Here is a 21,693-nt window from a genome sequence, read left to right as displayed (position 1 = left end):
TTCCTGAGGGTCACCAGTCCAGAGCCACCCTAGACCCCCTGTGGTCACTGAGCGAAGAGGCTCACCACAGGGCTGCCTGCTGCGGCAGGGCCAGGTCACTGCTTTCAGAGGCAGGGGTAGACCCCAGGCTGGTGGGCTGTATGAGAACCCCCAGAAGACTCTGAGCGGGTTGCAGCCCACAGGAGCTGTGGCGCAGCCCTCACCAAGCTGAGAAGTCAGATCACAGGCTCCAGAAGCTGCTGATTTCAACAAACTGCAACCAGGAATCATCCAGGTGACAAATGACCAGTTCCTAGAGAGCCAAGGGCAGATAGAGCTGCTTTTCCAAGGACCCCACCTCGTCCCTTCCTCCATTGGGACACAAAGTCTCTCCCAATATTCACTCTAAAGCCATTTTAGAGATGATAAAAGGGGAAAGGGAGGCCAGCCGAGAGACAGTTGAAATTTTCTGAAAATAGCTATTTAAATTATCAGCTCAGTTGGATGTTTGAACATTTATCTAATTTTTCCTCCCAGCTAACCAGTTGGAAGGGGCTTGGAATTATGTTCAGATTAGTTAAAACCAAAAGAACAAAATGTTTTCTCTGCACATCAAAGTTATGAGTTCAATTTGCCACCTTGCTATAGCTTTTAAAAGTAATAAAAACAAGTCCAGCTGAGATAATGTACAGAACTATAAAGCCTACAGTTACAAGGCACTTGAAGGTATTTGAAGGCCACAGTTCCCTTACCCTGCTTCTGGAATCACTGCTTGGAAAATACTCCTTTCTCCTTATTTTGCTGTGAAAATAAAATCACTCTAAAAAAATAAAGTCTGTTTAAAAAAACAAAAAACAAAAAAACTCCTTTAGTACCTTCTTAAATTCTTCCAGGGATGGAAATGGCCATCACTGAACAAAGCATAGAATATGTCTTTCTTCTTTTATGTTGAAATCTGATTTTTATATTCCTTTTACCTATTGCCCTCTGAAACATCTTTAGGTGATCACTTTTTTTTTTTTTCCTTCCATTTCCTTTCCCTGGGATGTAAATTAGCAATTACTTAGCTCCCACAACAAAGTCTGAGGTCATAAATGAGGGCAGACAGTAATTTAATCTGTGAGAGACTGTGATATCATCTAGTTAGTTTGGTAACAACAGCAAACCATAGAGTACTTCCTATTCATACTGACTCAGTTTTTTTTTTCTTTTTCTCTCTCTCTCTCTTTGAACTAACAGACTTTTCTTTACCAGAAAAAATCAAATTATAACTTCAATCTTGGTAAAAATTCCAAAGGTAATCGAAATCTTTCTTCTTAAAATCTATGAAAGAGCAACCAAGCCAATTTGTGTGTGTTTTAAGTAATCTGTTGAAACAGGAAAATTCCAATGGCAAAGTCAGACAACTTGCAGCCACATAATACATTTGTTTATTTAGTTAACATTACAGTGGTAACAGGTTAAGAGCACTAGATCTGTGTCCTCAAAAGAGGATAGTGATCAAGATTTTTATTTGTAAATTTCACTGTTCTTAACTATTAAAAATCTATTTTCCAAAGGAGTAATAATATGCATGATTTTTAAATGACAGATCTAAACTTTCAAATTTATGACCAAAAGCATATTTGTTCATTAAACAAAACATTAGGGACATTTTAACTATTGGTTGCTGCTTTCAGGAAAGCACAATGTTCTTGAAGCAAATATACACAAAACATATTTTTCCATGGTGATTTCAACCATTGTGTATCGTGTCAGTGAGGGAACCTGAGAACCCCAGATGTTGAGAACTCTCCGATTGTTGCAATACACTCTGGTTTACTTAAACAATCAACCAACAAACATGTATTTAGTGCCTACTATGTACAAGCCAGCATCCTAAAGCAATACAGGAAACACAAAGAAGTAAAATTATTGGTCCTTGCCCTGCTCAGGCTTCCAGTGAAGTGGTCAGATTAAACACAGACACAAATTACTCTGCTTTCAATGTCTTCAAAAGAAGTGATCATGTTAACTAGATTGTATGTTAGAATCACCTATGCTGGAACCTAGAGGAAGCAGGGACATAAGCAGGGGAATCCTCGGCACCGATTAAAGTCTGTCTGAATCAGATTTCCGAGTTCTAAGTTTGAGGGCTGCTTGAACCCTCGTATCTGAAAGTGTTCTAGCCAGTCTCACACCTGCCACTGTTAGTGACTGTATTTGGCAATTGTTTCACGGACTCATGATAAGGGAGCAAGATAAACAAATATATATAGTATGTGAGTATACTATGATTTGAATACAGTATATATTATTTGAATATAGTATATATTCAAATTATATGTAGGGTGATGTTGAAAGCTAGGAGTTCGGGACTTTCCACTCTGCATGGGAGAAGGCTAACCCACATTATGTATTTATTATAAGACAAACAAGAGACTACATAAGAAAAGTACGAAAAACTCTCCAAACTTCACTGAACACAAGCAAAAGTAGAAAAGCTAGAGGAAAGGATAAGAAAAGAGGGCCTAGCACAAAGGAGAGGTTTGGACGGGACTTTGGGGAAAGAGTTTTCCCCACTGCCACCTCCGCGCCCGCCCCATAGCCGGTGTCCCGAAGAAGAGGCCCTGGGCTAGGCAAGTGGAGAAAAGGAAAGCAGAGACACAATTTGCAAACTCCACAAATAAATAAATAAATATGTTAAGGAAGAAAATAACTTATTAGGCACCGCTTGAAAGGCAGCAGCCCTCAGGGGTCGGGCAGGCCGCACCCTCTACCTGCAGGTGGCGGCGACTCGGTCGGGATCGGCCGAGACTGGGAAGCCGTCACCCGAGGTCCCGGCCCGGTGCCTGTCGTTACTGTTGGATGTGCACCTCCAGAAGCTTGGGTGCAGGAGAAAGCCTAGTGGAGCTGCAGCCAAGCTCCCGGGCGGCCCCCGGGGAAAGTGCGCCCTGTCCTTCCTGCCCTAATGCAGACCAGCGCCCCGGGAGTGCCTAGCTCTTGGTCTTTGAAACTAAAAGAGCCGTTTGTGAGCCGGGCGGGAGGGTGGCTTCCATTACAAGCCCTCCTCACCCCCCAAAGCCCGGAATCTTTTAAAAAACCCCTAGTCGCTTGTTCTCAGCTCCTTTTTGCTCCAAAGTGAGGTTTGGATAAGGACTGCAGGATGCCTGGGGTTCGAAGCGCGGGACCGATTTTACTAAGCACCTGGCTCCGCTCTGGGTGGAGTAGGAGGGGCGGAGGGGCTCGGCGAAGCGCGCACCTTCCTTCACCCGAGGGTGGGAGAAAGGACCAGCTGCCTAGATCCTTCTCAAGTCTGACTTCCTTTGAAGTAGGGCTGCAGAAAGGGAGAGTGGTGGTTCTCGAGACTCCGCTAGAGGCATCAAGCAGAATCTGGCGAGCGAGGGGCCCTGCAGGGCGCGGCGGAGGGCCAGCTGGGTTTTCCCGAGGGAAACCCATGGCGGTAAACCGTGGCTCAGCTTAAACAGAAACAACGGCTGGCGGGGCTGAGGGTCAGGCTGAGTTGGCGACGTTAATAAGTTCACGATCTGCACCGGTAGGACGGGGCGGAAAGAAAGACCGAAATTGCCAAGGGAGGAGCAAAGAGGGATGCAGAAGTGCAATCGCAGGGGAGGAAGAAGCGAAAGAGGAGAAAGGGGCCCGCTAGTCTTCCCAGTTTATAAGCAAAGCGTCCAATTCCACCTTTGTCGCGCGCCTTTCCCGGGTCTCCACCAGAAGCGCACAGTGTCCTAGCCCCACTTTTCCCATTGCACCCTGACTCCTGGGATACTTTCACCTCTCGCACCCGGCCTTCCTTTCTCCTCATCCTCCCCTTCTCTTGGTACAAAGCCCCTGCTTGGCCCGGGCTCAGAGAGTAGTGATCCGGGACGTGCAGGTGCCATTACGGAAGACGCCGCCGGACTCCAGGTTCTCAGGCTGGAAGTCCTCCACACTGTAGGCGCGGCTCTTGAGGGCCGTGGCGTAGTAGTCGACTGGCTCCTCGGCGGCGTTGTCCATCCAGCTGAGGCAAAGGATGCGCTGGAAAGAGCGCTTGAAGTTGTCTGAAAGGAAGCCATAGAGGATGGGGTTGGCGCAGCTGTTGGCATAGCCGAGGATGACCGACAGCTGGCTCACCGTGGCGTCGTCCTGCTCTGCGAACACGTTGACTAGCTGCACCACATAGAAAGGCATCCAGCAGATGACAAACACCATCACCACCATCATCACCATCAGGGTGATCTTGCGCTCTGAGCGCTTGCGCTGTTGCCAGCCGGCCTTGAGGGCCACCATGCGCATTTTGGCGATGATGAGCACGTAGCACAGGCAGATGGCCCCGACGGGCAGCAGAAAGCCCATGAGAAAAGTGTACAGCACGAAGCCCACCAGCCAGCGCTGGGCGGGCTCGGGCATGAGCATGTTGCAGGCCACCGTGCCGTCACTGTTGGCCGCCGTGCGCGAGAAGACCACGATGGGCAGAATGACGAGCAGCGATAGCACCCACACGCCCAGATTCACCACCTTGGCCACGGTGGGCCGGCGGTAGCGTGCTGCCTTGATAGGGTGCACCACGGCCACGTAGCGGTCCACGCTAAGCACAGTAAGACAGTAGATGCTGGTGAACATGTTGACTGCGTCCACGCTGAGCACGAGGCGGCAGAGCAGCGCGCCGAAGGGCCAGTGGCGAAGCAACGTGGAGGTGACCAAGAAGGGCACGCTGAGCATGAGCAGTTCATCGGCGATAGCCAGGTTGAGGATGTAGATGTTGGTGGCCGTCTTCATCTTGGCGTAGCGCAGGATCACGTAGATGACCATGGAGTTCCCACACAGCCCCACCAGGCACACCACGGAGTAGATGAAAGAGATGAGGATAGCGCTGCCCTGGCCCTCGCTCAAGGTCCCGTTCTGGGACGCATTTCGCCCCGGCTCCTCCATCCCGTCTGCAGCTCCGGCCCCGGGGCCCCTGCTGCCTCCGCCTTCGCCACAGCTGCCTGGGCTGGGGCTAGGAGAGGAGGGAGAGGAGGCGGTGCCATTGGGGAACATCTCAGCTGATGGGGGCCGATGGGGCTGCCAGGGCTGGGGCGTTCTCCTGGCGCCCCCGCCGCTTGCGCTGTCACTTGGCACCCCGGCCGTCCGCCCGCAGCTCACAGCCGCTGGGCGCCTGGGGGAAGCGCTCAGAGACTGCAGGGAGCGCGGCTCCACCGGCGCCGGCGGAGCGCATCGCCCAGCGGCTGCCTGCGCGCAGCCGCTCGCCGCTCCAGGGCACCTGGGCACACGCGAACGTGGAGAGGAGAGGCCGGGAGACTAGAGCCCAGCGCGGCACAGCCATTAACTGCCGCGGCTGTGGGCTGGTGAACGATTAATGGGCACCACCCGCGCGTCAGCAGCTGCGAAAATGGGGGTGGGCGGAGAAAGAGAGGGAGGTAGGCGATATAGGTGGCTTATCACCCCCTCGCCCAATTTTTTCCTTCCCAGTTTTGAGCTCCGATCGACTAGAGCAGCTGCTTCCGGGGTTCCCCTGCAGCACCCCTTTACCCATCCTTCAGGGGGACCTGGGGAGTTTCTCCGCTTTCCTGGAGGGTGGGTGGGAAACAAAGGTGGAGATTCTGTCCCATCCCACCCTGCTTCTATCCAAAGCAAAGACTGAAGCAGACCCTAGGCTATCTGGAGTTCATCTCCGTTTCCCTCAGTTGCTGCCCCACCTTGGGGGACCCACTCCCCTCCAGTCGTCCAGGGCCCCAAACTCCCACCTCCCGCCCCCGCCTGCCCTGCCCCTGAGAACCGCTGCGGAAGTCCTTACCCAGGGCACGCTACCTCCAGACCGACGCGTAGGTGGCCCGTGCAAAGTGCCTGTGCGGTCTGGTAGCGCGGTGACGTTCTTCGTGCGGTCCCACTGCTTTCCTTGGGCGGGACCCCAGCACAGGCGCCCACTCAGATATACTCTGAAGAGTCGCGGAAACTGACCCTACGCCGCGAACGTTAGCAGGAAGAAGGAGAGCAACTGTGCGTTAGGGACTCCTGCGTTACAACCCCGCAGGCAGCTCTTCGAGGGAGGGAGCGTTCGGAGGCCTGAGAAAACCATTGCGAATCTCTTAATACAGCTTGTAGTGCCCAGAGCCCCCTGCGTCTCCCAGAGGAAAATCGACTGCAGAAAGGAGGACGCGCGCCCGGGGGCACGGAAGGAGCCCGAGGCTCCCCCCCGCCTCCCTCTCCCCGCCCCCTCCCCACCCCCTCCGCCCCCGAAACAGGCCAGGCGCGGTATTGGAAATCCATCTAGGTGTTCGCTGGGTATAGATACGGCTGCGCCGCTTGGAAAGGCTCCGCCCGCATCCCTGATGTACTTTGTACCCGGGAGAATTGGTGGGCCCCGGTGGGAGGAGAGTGTATAGGCCTGGGAGAGCAGGGATGCCAGTCGGGGCCCGGCAGGTGATCAGACCTGTCACCAACTCCAGGAACATCCGGACGACCTTCGAGTCTCTCCGTGAAATACTTAAGATTGCAGCCTTTTCTGAGGCCCCTGGATGTGTGCCACGTGCCTAAACTTTTAAGACACAAAAATCAATGTAGGCATGCCTAAAGCTCACTGACTTCATTTAGGAACTGAACGGTTACTGTGTTTTAAAAAAAAAAAAAGTTCAATTATCATGATTTTTAAGGATCTCTAGGACTTTCCACCATCCCTAGTCTGGGCTCCCTTTGGCTTTCCAGTCCAAAGAAGAATCACTCCATCCAGCTCCCCAGTTCTTTTCAAGATCCCTTCAAGTCTTTGTCTGAACCGTGCAGGTTCCCAGGAAGACTGACCTTCAGCAGCCTAGTGCTGTGGGGCCTCTTTCAAGCCTAAGCTTTGTGTCAGTTTTTGTTAGTTTTTCCACTCAGCCCGGCGGCACCCACTGTGCTGTGCGTCTCAGCTTCCCTCCCACCAGTACAGTTTACACTAAGGAGAGGCAAACCTAAACAGAAACTAAATTCCTCATGGAGGATATTTGTACCAGGCAGTCCAGAATGCAGAAATGGATGCAGAAATTGGAAGAAACAAAAAAAGTAAAATTTCTATTTTCCCCTTGCTTTATCTGGGTATCATTAGCATGTGTGTGCTTTAGTTCTCAAAACTAAGTGCGCCTCAAAGCAAAAGAATAACTTTTGTAGTGTGTTGATTATACCAATCAGAGATAAAAGAAAAGATGACAGACTGTCATAGGAATGTGTGCAATGGACACTGAATTATTAATGAGAAATGTGCTGGGAAGAAATCTGAAATTTCCTAAGACCCAAGCTGCTTAACCCATCGCTTTATCTCAACAGATTACTTTATCTTAAGTAGGATGTGGAATTCGTGGTTAGTTGTATTTCATTTTCCTTAAAAAATGCAGTGCATATGGAGAAAAAAAAATGAATGTTCATCAGGTTTTTTAAAAACCGGCTTCTTTTTCCCCAGCAGAGCTTTTAACAAGCCAAGCCTTGTAATGATTTAAATGCCTCTTTGCCAGTCACTGACTAAAGACACCTGGCTATTCCTCAGGGGGGTGACATTTCAACAGTCATCATCTAGATGCCTTGGCTTTGATCATGGTTGCTGCAGGCGGAGTGGGTGATGGGAGCCAGTAAAGCACAGCTCCGTTGTTCAGGATCTCACATGTTTATTCTGCAGCTCATCTTAGGGAAATCTCCTCTCAATTTACTGGTAGCCTCATATACAAAAGAAGAAAACTTAAGACCTGATGTGACCATGCTTTTCTGTTTCTTTGTGAAGTGGTTTCTATGATGAATTTTTAATCCATGAAAAGAGATTGAAAATGAGATGCTACTTTACATCCACTAGGGTGGCTATAATAATTTTTTTTAAGGAAAAGAAAAATAACAAATGTTGACGAGCATATGGAGAAATTAGAACCCTTATATGTTGCTGGTGGGCATAAAAAATGATGCAGCAACTTTAGAATATTTGATGATTCCTCAAAAAGTTAAACAGAATCACCATATGACCCAGCAATTCCACTCCTAGGTATTTACTCCCCAAAACCAAAATAGGTATTTGAACAAAACCCTGTCCATGAATCTTCATAACAGGACTATTCATAGTAGCCAAAGAGATCAACAATCCAAATATCCATCAACTGATGAATGGATAAACAAAATGTGGTATATCTTTTTATGATCCATCCATAAAAAGGAATGAAGTTTCAAAACGCACTACAACATCGACAAACCTTGAAAACATTACGCAGAGTGAAAGAAGCCAGACACAAAAGTCACATATTGCATGATTCCATTTATATGAAACATCCAGAACAGTCAAATCCATAGAGACAGAGCAGCTTAGAGGTTGGCAAGGGTAGAGGGGGAGAGGGAATGGGAAACGAGTGCTTCATGGGTATGGGGTTTTTTTGGGGGGTTATGAAAATTTCTGGAATTAGATAGTGGTGGTGGTTGCACAATGCGGTGAATGTACTAAAAGCCACTGAAATGGTTAAGATTATGAATTTTATGTCATGTGAATTTTTCTTCAATAAAAAGAGAGATTGAGATGGATATGAGCCGTGCAGTGTTATCAAATCTTTTCAGCCATGTATTTCTTAACATTGTATCTGTGAACTAATCCATGAACAAAGGAAAACAACCAAGAAAAAGGCAGCATGTTTCTGGGCTAAACAACATATGATTGGAGTTGCAGCTGTTTTATAATTATATTAAGGGCAGGAGCCCAGTTAGGAATCTGCCTTCCTCTCAGACCTCAATTTAATATAAGCATTTCTTAAAGAAACAAGAACACTAATGTAGTTAATTATGTATCTAAAGCCTTGAAAAGCTTAAAATAAGCTTGTTTTCTCCAAGACAGTTAGCTGTCCCTCATTTCTCTCTTCTTCTGTTACTATCATTCCTATGCCTCTATGATCTGAATATTTCTCCATATGAGAGAAGAAAGAAGATGGCTTTCAAGAAGGGGAGAATGGAAGTCCTAATTTAGGAAGTTGCAGATTCTTAGGCAGACTGATTTTCTTCCCACACCTCAATTCTCTCCTACCAGCTACACCCTCCTGTGCTATCATGTACTAGGTGTACACTTTGATTACTGTGTTTATCACACTGTGCTGTGATTTGTGTGTGTGTGTACTTGTCTGTCCCCACTTCTAAATCTGTAAGCTTGTCCAGAACAGGGGCTACATTTTATTTATCTTTATACCCACAACACCTAGCACAGAACCTGGAAAATCGCCCAATACCTCCTTGTTCTATTTTCCCAAGGCATCCCATGGATAGTACCTTCTTTTTTCTAACCCATAATATTTAGACACAAAGAGATGAACTTTGGGCCTCTTGCAAGAAGAGCTTTAATATCTGTGTAATATCACCATCTGTAATAATTCCTTATACATTTCAATCTTCTGAATAATTTCAATCAGCATATCCTATATCAACAGTGATCATGCTGATGACTCATTCATTGATCATTCTTGGTCTTAAATTTCCTGGCAGAGAAAGGGCTCTGGAAAATGGGTAGTACATACTTTAGTAGCTAATGATGGTTATTTAATAGTATCATGCAGTGTGAAAACCATTATACGTGGAAAATCATTTCTTTCTCATTGCAGCCCTACATCCCAGTTGGTTTGGTGAAATAGTAATTATCAGGATCTCAAACTCTGCTTCTGTCAAAATCATTACTAATGTGTTTTCTTCCAGTTGGAGCCTATGGTGATCCTCAAATGAGCTCCTTTAATCCATGTCAGTGGTAAAGGGCTGGCTGGGGCCAGGGATTAAAGGGAACGCTTTCTGGAACATACTCTGCACTGGCATCATCAGAGTTGTGTTTACACACAACTGTCTTGGAAGATGGGACCAAACTGGCTATGAGGGGCGGGCACCGCTCAGCAATATGACCCACAGCAGAGGTATATGTCACTCAAGGGCCGTCTGTCATTAAGCAGTTAACATGATGACAGCCTAATAAGAAAGTCACCAGAGTGCAAAAGTAGCTATAGGGCTAAGGAACAATCCTGGACCTCATTTCCCAGTGATGCCCCATCGCTTCACAACAGCCCTGATGGCGTGTGGTTCAGTTCATCACCAATCTCAGCAAACCCGCCCTAGCTCACTGATTTTCCTATTGCCTCTCTGTGAAACAGCAGGACAGCGTCTTTTTTTTGTACTTTCAAAAAACACACATGGTGCAACAACTCCCATTTATCTCTATGGATTCTCTACTACTAAATGATATTTCTAAGAACAAGAATTCAACACATACAGAAAAGTTTTCATTATTATTGATGGATAAATAAAAATAAAACAAAAGCAGCCACACGTTACCTGTATTATTTTAAGTAGGCCTGCCCAGTAATACATTCTTCTGTAATGTAGTCTCTGTTAGTCAAGGATTTCAAGATTGGTTGCATTGGTTTCAATGCACTTTGGGGGCATTTTTCTTTTTAGCAGAAACTACAAAAAAAAAAAAAAATGCTTTCAAAGGCACAAAATCATAATTTTGTTTCTTTTGATTGATGTTTGATTTTTGAGCAGAGTGTCTAAACATTTACAACAAATCACCCATTCCTTGAGAGAGGGCTGTTCCTTTGGAGTGGGCTGTATCTGTCAGTCAGCTTCACCAGTTAAGGAACAACCCAAAGCCAGCAAAGGGCCAGGTGTGGAAAGTAAAGCCATTTTGTAGGTGAAAGCTATGTAGCCTTCTTTAAGATATAAAAAGTTTTATTCTTAATTTAAAAACAAAAGGCATATAATTAGAGAGAGATTCAAATCTATGTAGCCATCATAACACCTGCCATGTTGAGACAGGAGCTTAGGCACGTGCTCCATCAGCCAAAACACTGCTTTACTTAGATGACAGGAAGCAACTTAAATGCTGGTCTTTTCTCTTTTTCCACAATTAAGTTGGAATTGGTCAGTGGCATGTCTGTGTTGCTTACATGTCTGTCTTCTGCTGGAAGCAGGAAGGATGGGCCGTGAGTGGTGGACTCAGAACCAGCGGGAGTGGTCCAGGAAGGGGATGGCTGGATCGCCTGCTCACTCCCTCCTCCTGAGGACTGGCAACCTCACCACCTACACTGTGTCCTACCTCTGCTCTCCCCTTTCTTTAGGCAGGTGCTGGGGCAGGGGTGGGGAAGGGATGGTACTTCACTTTGACCTTGAGGAAGCAGCGAGAATGCCCACCCCTCCTTTCCTATTGGGAGAAGCAGGTGAGAAGATTGCACAGGCCCGGTGGGACCACCTGGCCTGATCAGGAAGTCACCATTCTTTGACAGCTGCCTGGGTGAACTGAAATTTCACTGCTCATGCAATTAGCCAGAACACTGGTTTCTGATACTATATCCTATGATTTTTTAAAAAAATTTCATAGAAGTAATATTCAGACTATAGTAGAATACTGACATAATTACATAATTGTATATCGTCACTTATGGTCCCCATTTCTTAGTGAGAAAGAACTGGAAATTAATATCAGAATTCCATTATGTATGAATAATGCTGTGTTTTTAATCAAAACTGAGTAATCTGTTCATTAATTTAACAAATATTTATTGAGTGCCCACTGTGTGGCAGGCACTGTTCTAGGTATTGGAGATGCCGTTGCAAAGATGAACTAGTTTCCAGCGGAATTCTAGTGAGGCAGAAAGAGAGTCCAACAGATGGACACATGGGTAATGTAACCGCATTTAGTGGTAAGTTCTAAGAAGACAAGTAGGGGCAAGAGACCAGAGAGTGCTGGAGGGGTGGGTGTATTTGACCTAGATTAGATCAAAAGGGCAGGGAACGTGATGATGCAAGAGCAGCCCTGGAGGATGTGAAGGTTAAGGAGTACTGTAACTTCAGCTATAGCAGCACGTGTGAAGCAGGGGTGCCAGGCACACTTCAGTCACATGCCTGCATCCCTCCTTCTTATTTATTTATTTTTTGCTTCCTAACGTCATAATAATTTAGAGAACACCTTTAGATCTCATCTAGACTGCTCTTTGAACCTGGTGGATCCCGTTGACTGTTTCAGTTGAGCTTTCCGAGCCCTAGGAAAGTAGATTAGAGAACCAACAGCCTCTGTAGAGTGCTGCCTTTGCAAGGTTTCTCCTCTGGGGCTATGCTCCATGTTACACTGGCACCTGTAAGCAGATAAAGGGGGAAAAGGCCAGGAGTTCAACATGTGTAAAAGCCAGTTCTGAAACTGAGAACACTTGAACAATGCACTTCTTCTTCTTCTCAGTGAATTGGGAAAACTCCTTCCTGAGTGGTGAGGCACAACCATGCGTGCTCGGGATTATCTGCCAGGAAAGAGCACGGGAACACCTGAGCTCATCCATGAGATGGGTGATGGCGTGCTGCTGGTGTCTCACGGCCAAGACTTAAAAACAGATGAAAACGAGGATCTGCTTCGGACCAGAACTGTGTGCAAATGAGTATATTTGACAGTAGGGACCGGAAAGAGGAAGGCAGGCTAGTTGGGGAAGGGGCTTGGTGGGAAAGGGCAGGTTCTGGCACGTCGTAGGACACGTGGGCTTAGTGTTGTCTTCTGTAATCACACTTTATACGCAACTGTCTACTATAGCAATTCTGGGTACAAACAAAACTCTGGTTTTCAATCATCACATGTTTCTCTCATTGGTGGTAGTGCAAAACTCAGACTCGAATTAACAAAGTCTCAGATGTAAATAATTAATGATTCAGTTGACTCAGCACCCCCTAGAGAGCATAGCCCCTGTGACTCCCTGCCCAGGGGTCCCAAGCCCACTTCCAGGGCCAGCGTGGCCGCCTGCAGAGCAGATACAGACACCTCTAGGCTGGAGGGGAGGCCAAATGATGACTGGGGAATGATGAGGCAGATGAGGAGCGAGCTTGGCTGAGGGGGCCGGGGTGTCTCTACTCATGTACACGAGGCGGCTCGCTGTGCAGGACAGAGCCGGGGTGGAAACTGAAGTGGGCATGTTCCAGTGCAGAGCTCGTGAGGAGTGCCGGAGTCTACATTCAAATTTTGCCAGGTCATAACGAAGGTAGGATGATAGGGCATGTTTTATTAATAGATTCTAAGCTGGATTTATAACCCTCAAGGTAAGCCAACCAAACAAAACAGTTGGGTCTTTGGGAGAACTCAGCACAGATGTTCAACCCAGGCCACTGAGAATATGGAGAGAGGGTGTGGTACCAGCCGCGGTTTCCTTTTCTGCCCGTTCCCTTGGCCCTTCCCCATTTCAAAATGAAATTTTGCTCCTCCTCTAGCCGCAAAGCAAACTATGACATAAATAACCCTTGAAGCAAAGAAGTAACAGCACAAAAGGTGGTTCAGGCCCTTGGAAGAACGATAGGGGGTGAGGTGTTATGGAAATGTGGTTAACATCTGGGTCCCAAATTTGCCAGTAAACAATAGCCTGTCACACCTTTAACAGTGAAAAACTGGATGGGGCAAAGGAGGCATATTTCTTGCATTTAATACAACAGAACAGTAATTAAGCTCTAAAACTGATGTTGCTGATGAATTTTGATAGACACAGAAACATATTCAAAACATTGCTGTGTGAAAAGTCTATTTCAAAGCCATATGAGCCCATTAAATACACACACACACACAAACCCCAAATGAGCATATGTCTGCATAGGTCTGAAAGGGCAGGTACTAAGATATTAAAAGTGGTTATCATGAGGCAGCTGTGTAACGGATGACAGCTCCCTTTTGTACATAGAGATTTTCTAATTTTTCAGCCATGAGTGTGTATTGCTTTTAAATAAAAGTAATAAAAGCTTTTTTTTTTCCAGGCCATAAAGTGTCTGCTCTATTTAATGGGGCATTCGCTGATTTATTTTCTCCTTAATTATTTTTGCTTTCAGAAAAACAGTAATAAATTTATTCTAGAAATTAACATATTGTGATGCAAATTAAATAGCAAACAAAATGTATCCAGTAGAAGGTGATAGAAGGAACTGAAACAGGAGCTGGAGTAGTCTACTGTCTTCCAGAAACCCCTATAGCCCCATGGCCACGTGGTCTCTTGAGTGTGCTTGAGTCTGCTATGCCCACCTCTTGGAATTGCTATTGTCACGTAAATCACAAAACTGTGCTGTTTGTGAAAGCATGGTAGTTGTCTACTGCCAAACTTTTGAGTTTAAATTACATATTTTCCATGAATTTAACCTTGTGCAGATTATTTGACCTGTTTGTGCCTCCGTTTCTTCTTTTGTAAAGTATAATGCATCTACCTGACAGGATTGTTAAAAGAACAAAATATGTTCAAAGTGTTTAGAGCCGTGTCTCGCATGTGGTAAGCATTATATAAGTATTTAGTATCACAGGATTCCCCTGCTATCTGGAAGCAGAGCATTCCTTTGAAACCTTTCATAAGCAGAAACGGCATAAAGCAAAGAAGCAATTACCTTAGGACGCATTTTGCTAACAGATGCGCAAAATAAATCAAGATAAAACACAGATGCTCACAGACACTGTTCAAAGCTATGGTGCTTGATGCTGAGATGTTGAGTGTAGTTCTGGGGAAGGACCTTGGCTATGCCTCTCTCCCTGCTTCAGCTGCGTGCTGCCTCTATAATCATTCATTGCAAAACAAACGCCAAATGCTATTTTTGCTTTTTGCCTTTTTTCGTAGAAGCAAAAATCCTCTTCGGATTTCTTTCCCTTAGCAAAAACAGTTACTAATGTAGGTCTTTCATAAAAGGGATGTGGCATAAATCGAACTTTCAATATGCAGCCGATACCCCTATAAAACAATGTCTAAAGTATGAATTACAATGTAACGCTATTTTTTAATCAGTCAAAAGAACTTAAAAATTTTGTTTTTGCCTCTTGCTCAAGAACTTAATGCAGTAGGTCTAGCACGCACTTATTCACTTTAAGAAGTATTTACTGAGCAGTTACTCTGTGCATGTGACCTAACCTTTCTTTTCCCTCCTGCCTACACAGTTTCATAATTCAGCTCTGTGAACTGTGTTCCACCACAGGCTTTTAGTACATGTCGCACATTCAGCTAAAATAACTCTAAAATGTTAATCATTTCTATCAACATCATGCCAAAGTCAATCCAGTCCATCCACATCATAAGGATTTGAACGCACCACTGTATTCATTGCTTCAAATAACCCAGTTGTTACACAGGCACAGTCTGAGTTTACTACAACCTTTCTTTTTGTCTCAATTTCCGGTGAGACCTCCAAGACCCCAAGCAGATAACTGTAGTTGGGATGGAACCTGGGCTGCACTCCCCCTATCCCCCCTCAGTAGAAACACAGGGAGTCCTAACCACTGGACCACCAGGGGATTCCCAGAAAATGTTTTCAAATTCTAAACAGAGGTGCTGGTCCACCTCTCTCAACCCATCACCCACTTCCAGTCTATATTTAAGAGTAGAAAGGAAGATTGAGGGAGATTATTTCCTTAGAGAGAGTTGTCAGAGTGCTGTGCACTTTCCCTCCCATGGAAGATGGAAAGTGACTTCCTACCCAGTCAATAAGGCATGGGGGCTTCTATAAAACCACTTGGAGAGCTTGCCAGATGTCCCCTGAGGTTGGTAAGACACAGAGACTGGTGCCTGATTCTTATTTGGAAAATTTGAAGGTGAGCAAGAGACCTGCTGGAACTTCTGATGACAGAGTGAAGAGGAAAGCCTACAATAGGAAAAAGCTCAAAGTGGGGCAGAGGCGGTGTTTCCCGTGAGCTGGAATGGACAGCACAGCAGGCAGACAGGTGGGAGCACCAGGAGGGACTCAGGTTGCCTGGCGGAGTGCGATGACCTCAGCAGGAAGTTTGTGTACCAGGGGGGAGGGGCTGAGGGGGGAGCAAGACCAGCTGGCAGAGGTTGCTGGGCCAGAGAAGGGCACAGGGGAAGTCTCTAGAAAGGCATGGGGGTGATGCTGAAGAACCTACCAAGGAATTCCACAAGAGAAAGAGCCACTCCCAGAGGTCACCCATGCACAGTTATAATTGCCAATCAAGGAACAGCCTTCCTGTCCCTTAAGGCTCTTCCCTCTCCCTCACAGGCACCAAAGGCAGAAAAAGGGAGTGAGGGAAAATAATGTAGAGAAATAATAGAGACTCCAATAAGCTGCGAGGATATATTGTGCAACACAGGGAATATAGCCAATATTTTATATTAACTATAAATGGGTTACAACCTTTAAAAATTGTGAATCACTATGTTGTACATCTGTAACTTATATAATACTGTACATCAACTATACTTCAATTTAAAAATTTTTAAAAAGAAGAAATAATAAAGAATCCAACCACTCGCCTGTTCCTTACTGTAGAATCCAAGCATGGGTCAGGCTGAAGCTGGTACAGGGACAGGGAGCTTTAAATTGAATCAGAAATTAAAGTTTCAATTTAGAAAGAATTGCTTTTTATAATTTCTGAAAATGAGACTGTTAATATCTGAAAGTGAACCAAAAATTTATGAGATCCATGTGTATTAAGACTTTCCACTCAGTTTTGTCGTATTTAACTTCCAACCACACTATGAGGAAGTTTCTACTTACTACCTTCATTTTGCAGATGAAGAAATCAAAGCACAGAGAGGTTAGATAAGAGGCTCAGGTCACACAGCTAAAAAAAATCAGAGCTCAGATTTGTTTAGCAATCTAGCAGAGGGCTTATCCTCTTAACCACCATTCCACACTTCTGTGGTCTTATCTCTAACAGAACTCACTCAATAAAAAAGATGGTTCTGGATGTAAAGAAGTTATATAAAAGGCAAATCTGTCATTTTTGTTATTTATGTTTTCCTCAATGAGTCCAACAATTACTGCATTTTCCCCCTTTATTTGTATTGCCTAATCATTTGAAAAAAAACAAATGTGCCCTTGGTTAGAAATTTAGAATAATGTGTTTTGGAAAAAATTAGCCTTAATAAAACATTATTGCAAACAATTTAAGACTGAGCCATTGATATATCTGCACCAAAGAAAACGCATTTTTCATTAACTGCTGACCACCATTTTTCAGTTCTAAACGTGTCATGGTCAGAATTGTAGGCAGCTTAGCACTTTGTTTTGCATGAGAATTTCTGTGTAGTTTTTTTTTTTTTCCTGCTTTATTCCTGTGTTCTTGTCATGGCTTACTTTTGCCCTACCTCAGACGAATGTATACCAAGCAGTGGGTCAGCAGAGTCACTTGATAGAGGGGAAGGACTAGGAGCTGCTTTGAAATTTGTACTGACTCCACAAAATTACAGCCAAAATGTATTCCCAGGACCGGGAGAGGGATTGCTGCTGAAACAAAATCAATTAAAAAATAAATAAATGTTTCTTCCTTAAAGAAAGTGCATGTACATTTCAAGTGGTCTAAGGGCTTGGCACTTGGACCTTGACTGATTTGACTGACAACTGAAATAAAGCTGAGACTATACAGATGCCAGATTCATTCAGATAGGGGCACATTCTTTCCTAATTGAAACGTTATGCTTCTCTTCACTAAATAATTAAGTGGGAAATCAGCATTTTCAGTCCATAAAAATGCCTTGGGCTTCCCTGGTGGCGCAGTGGTTGAGAATCTGCCTGCTAATGCAGGGGACACGGGTTCGAGCCCTGGCCTGGGAAGATCCCACATGCCGCAGAGCGGCTGGGCCCGTGAGCCACAACTGCTGAGCCTGCGCGTCTGGAGCCTGTGCTCCGCAACGAGAGAGGCCCGCGCAGCGCGATGAAGAGTGGCCCCCGCTTGCCACAACTGGAGAAAGCCCTCGCACAGAAACGAAGACCCAACACAGCCAAAATCAATCAATCAATCAATCAATCAAACATACGCATCTGATTCAAGATCCTCATTAAAAAAAAAAAAAAAAAAAAAAAAAAAAATGCCTTAACTCACTTGGGGTAGTCACATAAGAGAACAAAATTGTAAAGTTCAATATTCACACTTGTCCAAAACAATTCTACTTTAGCACTGGAATTCATTTTTTTTTTTTTGATGGTAAAAGTTTAATTGCTATGTTATCACCTCTAAACTTAGAGATTCAGAGATCCGATTTTCACACCTGCGAAATTTTAGCACCTATTTATTTTCTTGGAAAATTCTATCCAAATCTCTTCGTGAGAACACATGCTCTTAAAATCCACCAGAGGGAGATTTTAACATTGAGAACGTCAACAGAGAAGTTCTGGATTTGATATAGTTGTATTTCGGCTGACAGTCGGAACAACTTAAATTTCGAACTAAGCCTTGATGATAAGGTTTACATCTTGATAAAGCTACTCAAGATATTCCAGCTATATTAAAACCAGGGTTGAGAGGCTAGGGAAAACTGATGAAATATTACTCTGTCTTGTCAGAGAATACACGAGGTGTCCGAGTGTGTCTGGGGAGGGGAGCTGGGTGTGGATGGGATAAGACCTTGTGTCTCTGGAGGAGAATTAGATGACACAGATGACAGAGTAATCTCAGGCCACTGCCACTATGTACACTGTCAGTAATTCCCGGTTTCCACTGATGCATAATACCTTGATTTGGCTCCTCGGGGCAGGCTTTGACACTGCAGTTCTCTATAAGAATGATAAAAGAAGAAATGAAAACATGCATATAAGGGATATTTTTGAAACAGTTTGTTTTAATTGGGGAGACATGATATTATTGCAGAAATCTGGATAACCAACACCATTGTGCTCCATCAAATCACTTGTTTGTATCAAGCAGCAACAACATGGTGCTATCAAAATTCCAGTTAAGTTTTTAAAATAGATGCTCTCTAGAAAGAACTCTGTAACAGGATTTGAGATGCAATGTCTTCTCCAAAGTTTGATTAACTCCTACTAACATATGGAGGTGTCCTTTATGCCCAGTTTTTTTTTTAAACTTTGGGTTTATTTATTTATTTATTTATTTATTTATTTATGGCTGCGTTGGGTCTTCGTTTCTGTGCGAGGGCTTTCTCTAGTTGCGGCGAGGGGGGGCCACTCTTCATCGCGGTGCGCGGGCCTCTCACTGTCGCGGCCTCTCTTGTTGCGGAGCACAGGCTCCAGAAGCGCTGGCTCAGTAGTTGTGGCTCACGGGCGTAGTTGCTCCGCGGCATGTGGGATCCTCCCAGACCAGGGCTCGAACCCGTGTCCCCTGCATTGGCAGGCAGATTCTCAACCACTGCACCACCAGAGAAGGCCTATGCCCAGTTTAACAACTTCAGTTTTGTGGACTTTTTTTTTTTTCCTGGAATTGAGAAACAGGATAAAAAGACCACTGGTGCTGGTTCTAGTAGAGACACTTCCCTTTCTGCCATTTTCAGAGGTGAATTTCTGCTGCATACAAATGACTCAGTCATTTCTCCCAGTGAATGAATTTTTTCGTACTCTTGAGTGAAAAAAAAAAATATATATATATCCTTTTTCCCACGCAGTATAGTAAACAAACTAAGCAAACTAAGCGCATCCTTTAAAATATTATGTGAGTGGTTTTTGTTGTTGTTTCTTTTCTTTTTAGATTTGAATTAATGTTTTATCCCTTTATTTCCCCAGCTCAATAGGCAACACACTGTTAGGTTCTTGCCTCAGTGTGGTATGTGGCTGGTTTCCAGGCTTTTATTCTGTAGGGCTTAGGCCAACTGAGAGAATATGTTTTGTGAAGAAATATTCCTCCAGAATAAAAGGAGCTCCCTGGCAACATGATGGGGTCAGGGCAAGGGAGAGGTCTGTGGGTTCCAAAGATAGAGAGCCTCTCGACTTTGCTCCCTGGCAGAACTCTACAAGTATGGCAGGACCCTGAAGCCATTGGCCACATCCCACAGCAGGGAGGCTTGAGTGTAGACCCAGGGCTACCAGTCTCATCCATGAGTTCTGTACCTGGAACAAGCATGGGAGCAGCAGAATAGTGGATTGTGAAAGCTGGTCCCTGGATGATTGAGCTGTAGCAAAAGTAGACCAACAACCAAGGTCCAGAAGAGTCTCCAGATACTTCAGATCTGGGTGGGAAATACCCTTGGAACTTGACACAACCTCGAAGGAAAGGAAGCACCAGAAATGGCAGGAAGGATTTCTCGCCAATTTTAGAAAAATCTGTGCCCTAAACACAAGCATCAGCTCTTCCAGATAGTTCATGCGTTGTCTTACCATGTACGTTCTTCAGGTTGGAACTTCCAACGTCAGACCCTCATGACTTTACAGTTTTCCCTATTCTGACTAGACCCGGGTGCACTACTCTAGATACTTTCTTACTAGCACTCTCAGCGTCCTTGCTTCCCTGTTCATCTTCTGCAGTTGCCCAGCAAAACCGCCACCCCTGACCAATCCTATCCATGTTCTCCATCTCTAAACCCAAGCTGCTGAATGGCGGCTAGAGAAATTCCTCAACAGCGTGGGATTGTTACTACTGAAAATCGCTTTTCATCTCAAACTGGACCCACAACCTTGCCTGACAAAAGACTTTGATCTATCCCTACACAGTCCCCTTTCCTATTCCCCACAACTGCTACTTCAAATCAGTACCACTCCTTTCAAGTACCCTACTTCATTCTGTCTTTCCTTAATTCTCTCTCGCTGCACCTCTGATGTTTCACAGAAAAAACAGAGTTCATCCATGAGGTAGAAAATCCCTCATGTTCATTCACTCTATTCCCCAAAGTTTTTTGTTTTTTGTTTTTTAGCCATGCCCCAGGGCTTGCGGGATCTTAGTTCCCCGACCAGGGATCGAACCCGTGCCCCCTGCAATGGAAGGACGGAGTTCTACCACCGGACGGCCAGGGAAGTCTCCCCGCCACACCCCCCCCCACAAACTTATTAACATCCAAACTCATCTTTCTCTCCTTCCCTCTAATCTTGGGGGAAAACATATCCCTTTTTTTTTTTTTTTTAATAAATTTATTTATTTATTTATTTATTTTTGGCTGTGTTGGGTCTTCGTTGCTGCACACAGGCTTTCTCTAGTTGCGGCGAGCGGGGGCTACTCTTCGTTGCAGTGCGCGGGCTTCTCATTGCAGTGGCTTCTCTTGTTGCAGAGCACGGGCTCTAGCCATGCAGGCTTCAGTAGTTGTGGCATGTGGGCTCAGTAGTTGTGGCACGTGGGCTCAGTAGTTGTGGCTTGCGGGCTCTAGAGCGCAGGCTCAGTAGTTGTGGCAGACGGGCTTAGCTGCTCCGTGGCATGTGGGATCTTCCCAGACCAGGGCTCGAACCCGTGTCCCCTGCACTGGCAGGAGGATTCTCAACCACTGCGCCACCAGGGAAGTCCCAACATATCCCTTTCTTAAGCAAATTCCCCACTTTGCTTTGGATCTCTCGCCCTCCAGCTTCCTCAGGGAATTCCTTCTCAAGTTGTCCCCTTTCCCTCTTTTGTGGTGGACTGTCTCTTTGCCTTTCCTCCTTAGCATCAGCAAGTATCTCAGCCAATAACATGTATCGATCTTAGGCGTTTGGCATGGTGCCAAGGATTTTCTCTTCTTTCATTTCATTAATTTTTTGTTTAGTTAAGTTAAATCTTGTTAATTCTCACAAGAATATGAAGTAGGGACATGAATCTCTCCATTTAACATATGAGGAAACTGAGGCACAAAAAGATTTTTGTAACTTGCCCAACATCTCATAGTTAGTAAATAACAGATTTCAATTCAGTTGTCTATATTCCAATAGATGCAATATTCATTATACACACACACACACACACACACACACAAATATGTGTGCTGTTCTGAAAGATTGTGCTTTTCATTAAAAAAAAAACAACCCTCCATTGCCCCTCTGTGCCCCTTCATTTGCACCATATCTCCTTCCTTCCATTCAGGGCCAACACTTTAGGAAGAACAATCAGCACTTGCTATCTTGTTTTTT

General features: G+C 45.2%; 1 protein-coding gene across 1 annotated transcript; it reads right to left on the bottom strand.

Annotated features, from left to right (window-relative positions):
- Positions 1–1,447: 1,447 nt before the first annotated feature.
- On the bottom strand, positions 1,448–5,815 carry SSTR1 (somatostatin receptor 1). The gene is made up of 2 exons (XM_057543724.1): positions 5,756–5,815; positions 1,448–5,342 (listed from the first exon to the last, which is right to left on the bottom strand). The coding sequence occupies exon 2, from the start codon at positions 4,996–4,998 to the stop codon at positions 3,826–3,828; it is 1,173 nt and encodes a 390-aa protein (XP_057399707.1). The 5' UTR covers positions 4,999–5,342; positions 5,756–5,815; the 3' UTR covers positions 1,448–3,825.
- Between the last annotated feature and the right edge of the window lie 15,878 nt (positions 5,816–21,693).

This window comes from Balaenoptera acutorostrata, chromosome 3, assembly GCF_949987535.1.
Source record: "Balaenoptera acutorostrata chromosome 3, mBalAcu1.1, whole genome shotgun sequence".
Lineage (NCBI taxonomy): Eukaryota > Metazoa > Chordata > Mammalia > Artiodactyla > Balaenopteridae > Balaenoptera > Balaenoptera acutorostrata.
This window is presented reverse-complemented; position numbering and strand designations above follow the sequence as displayed.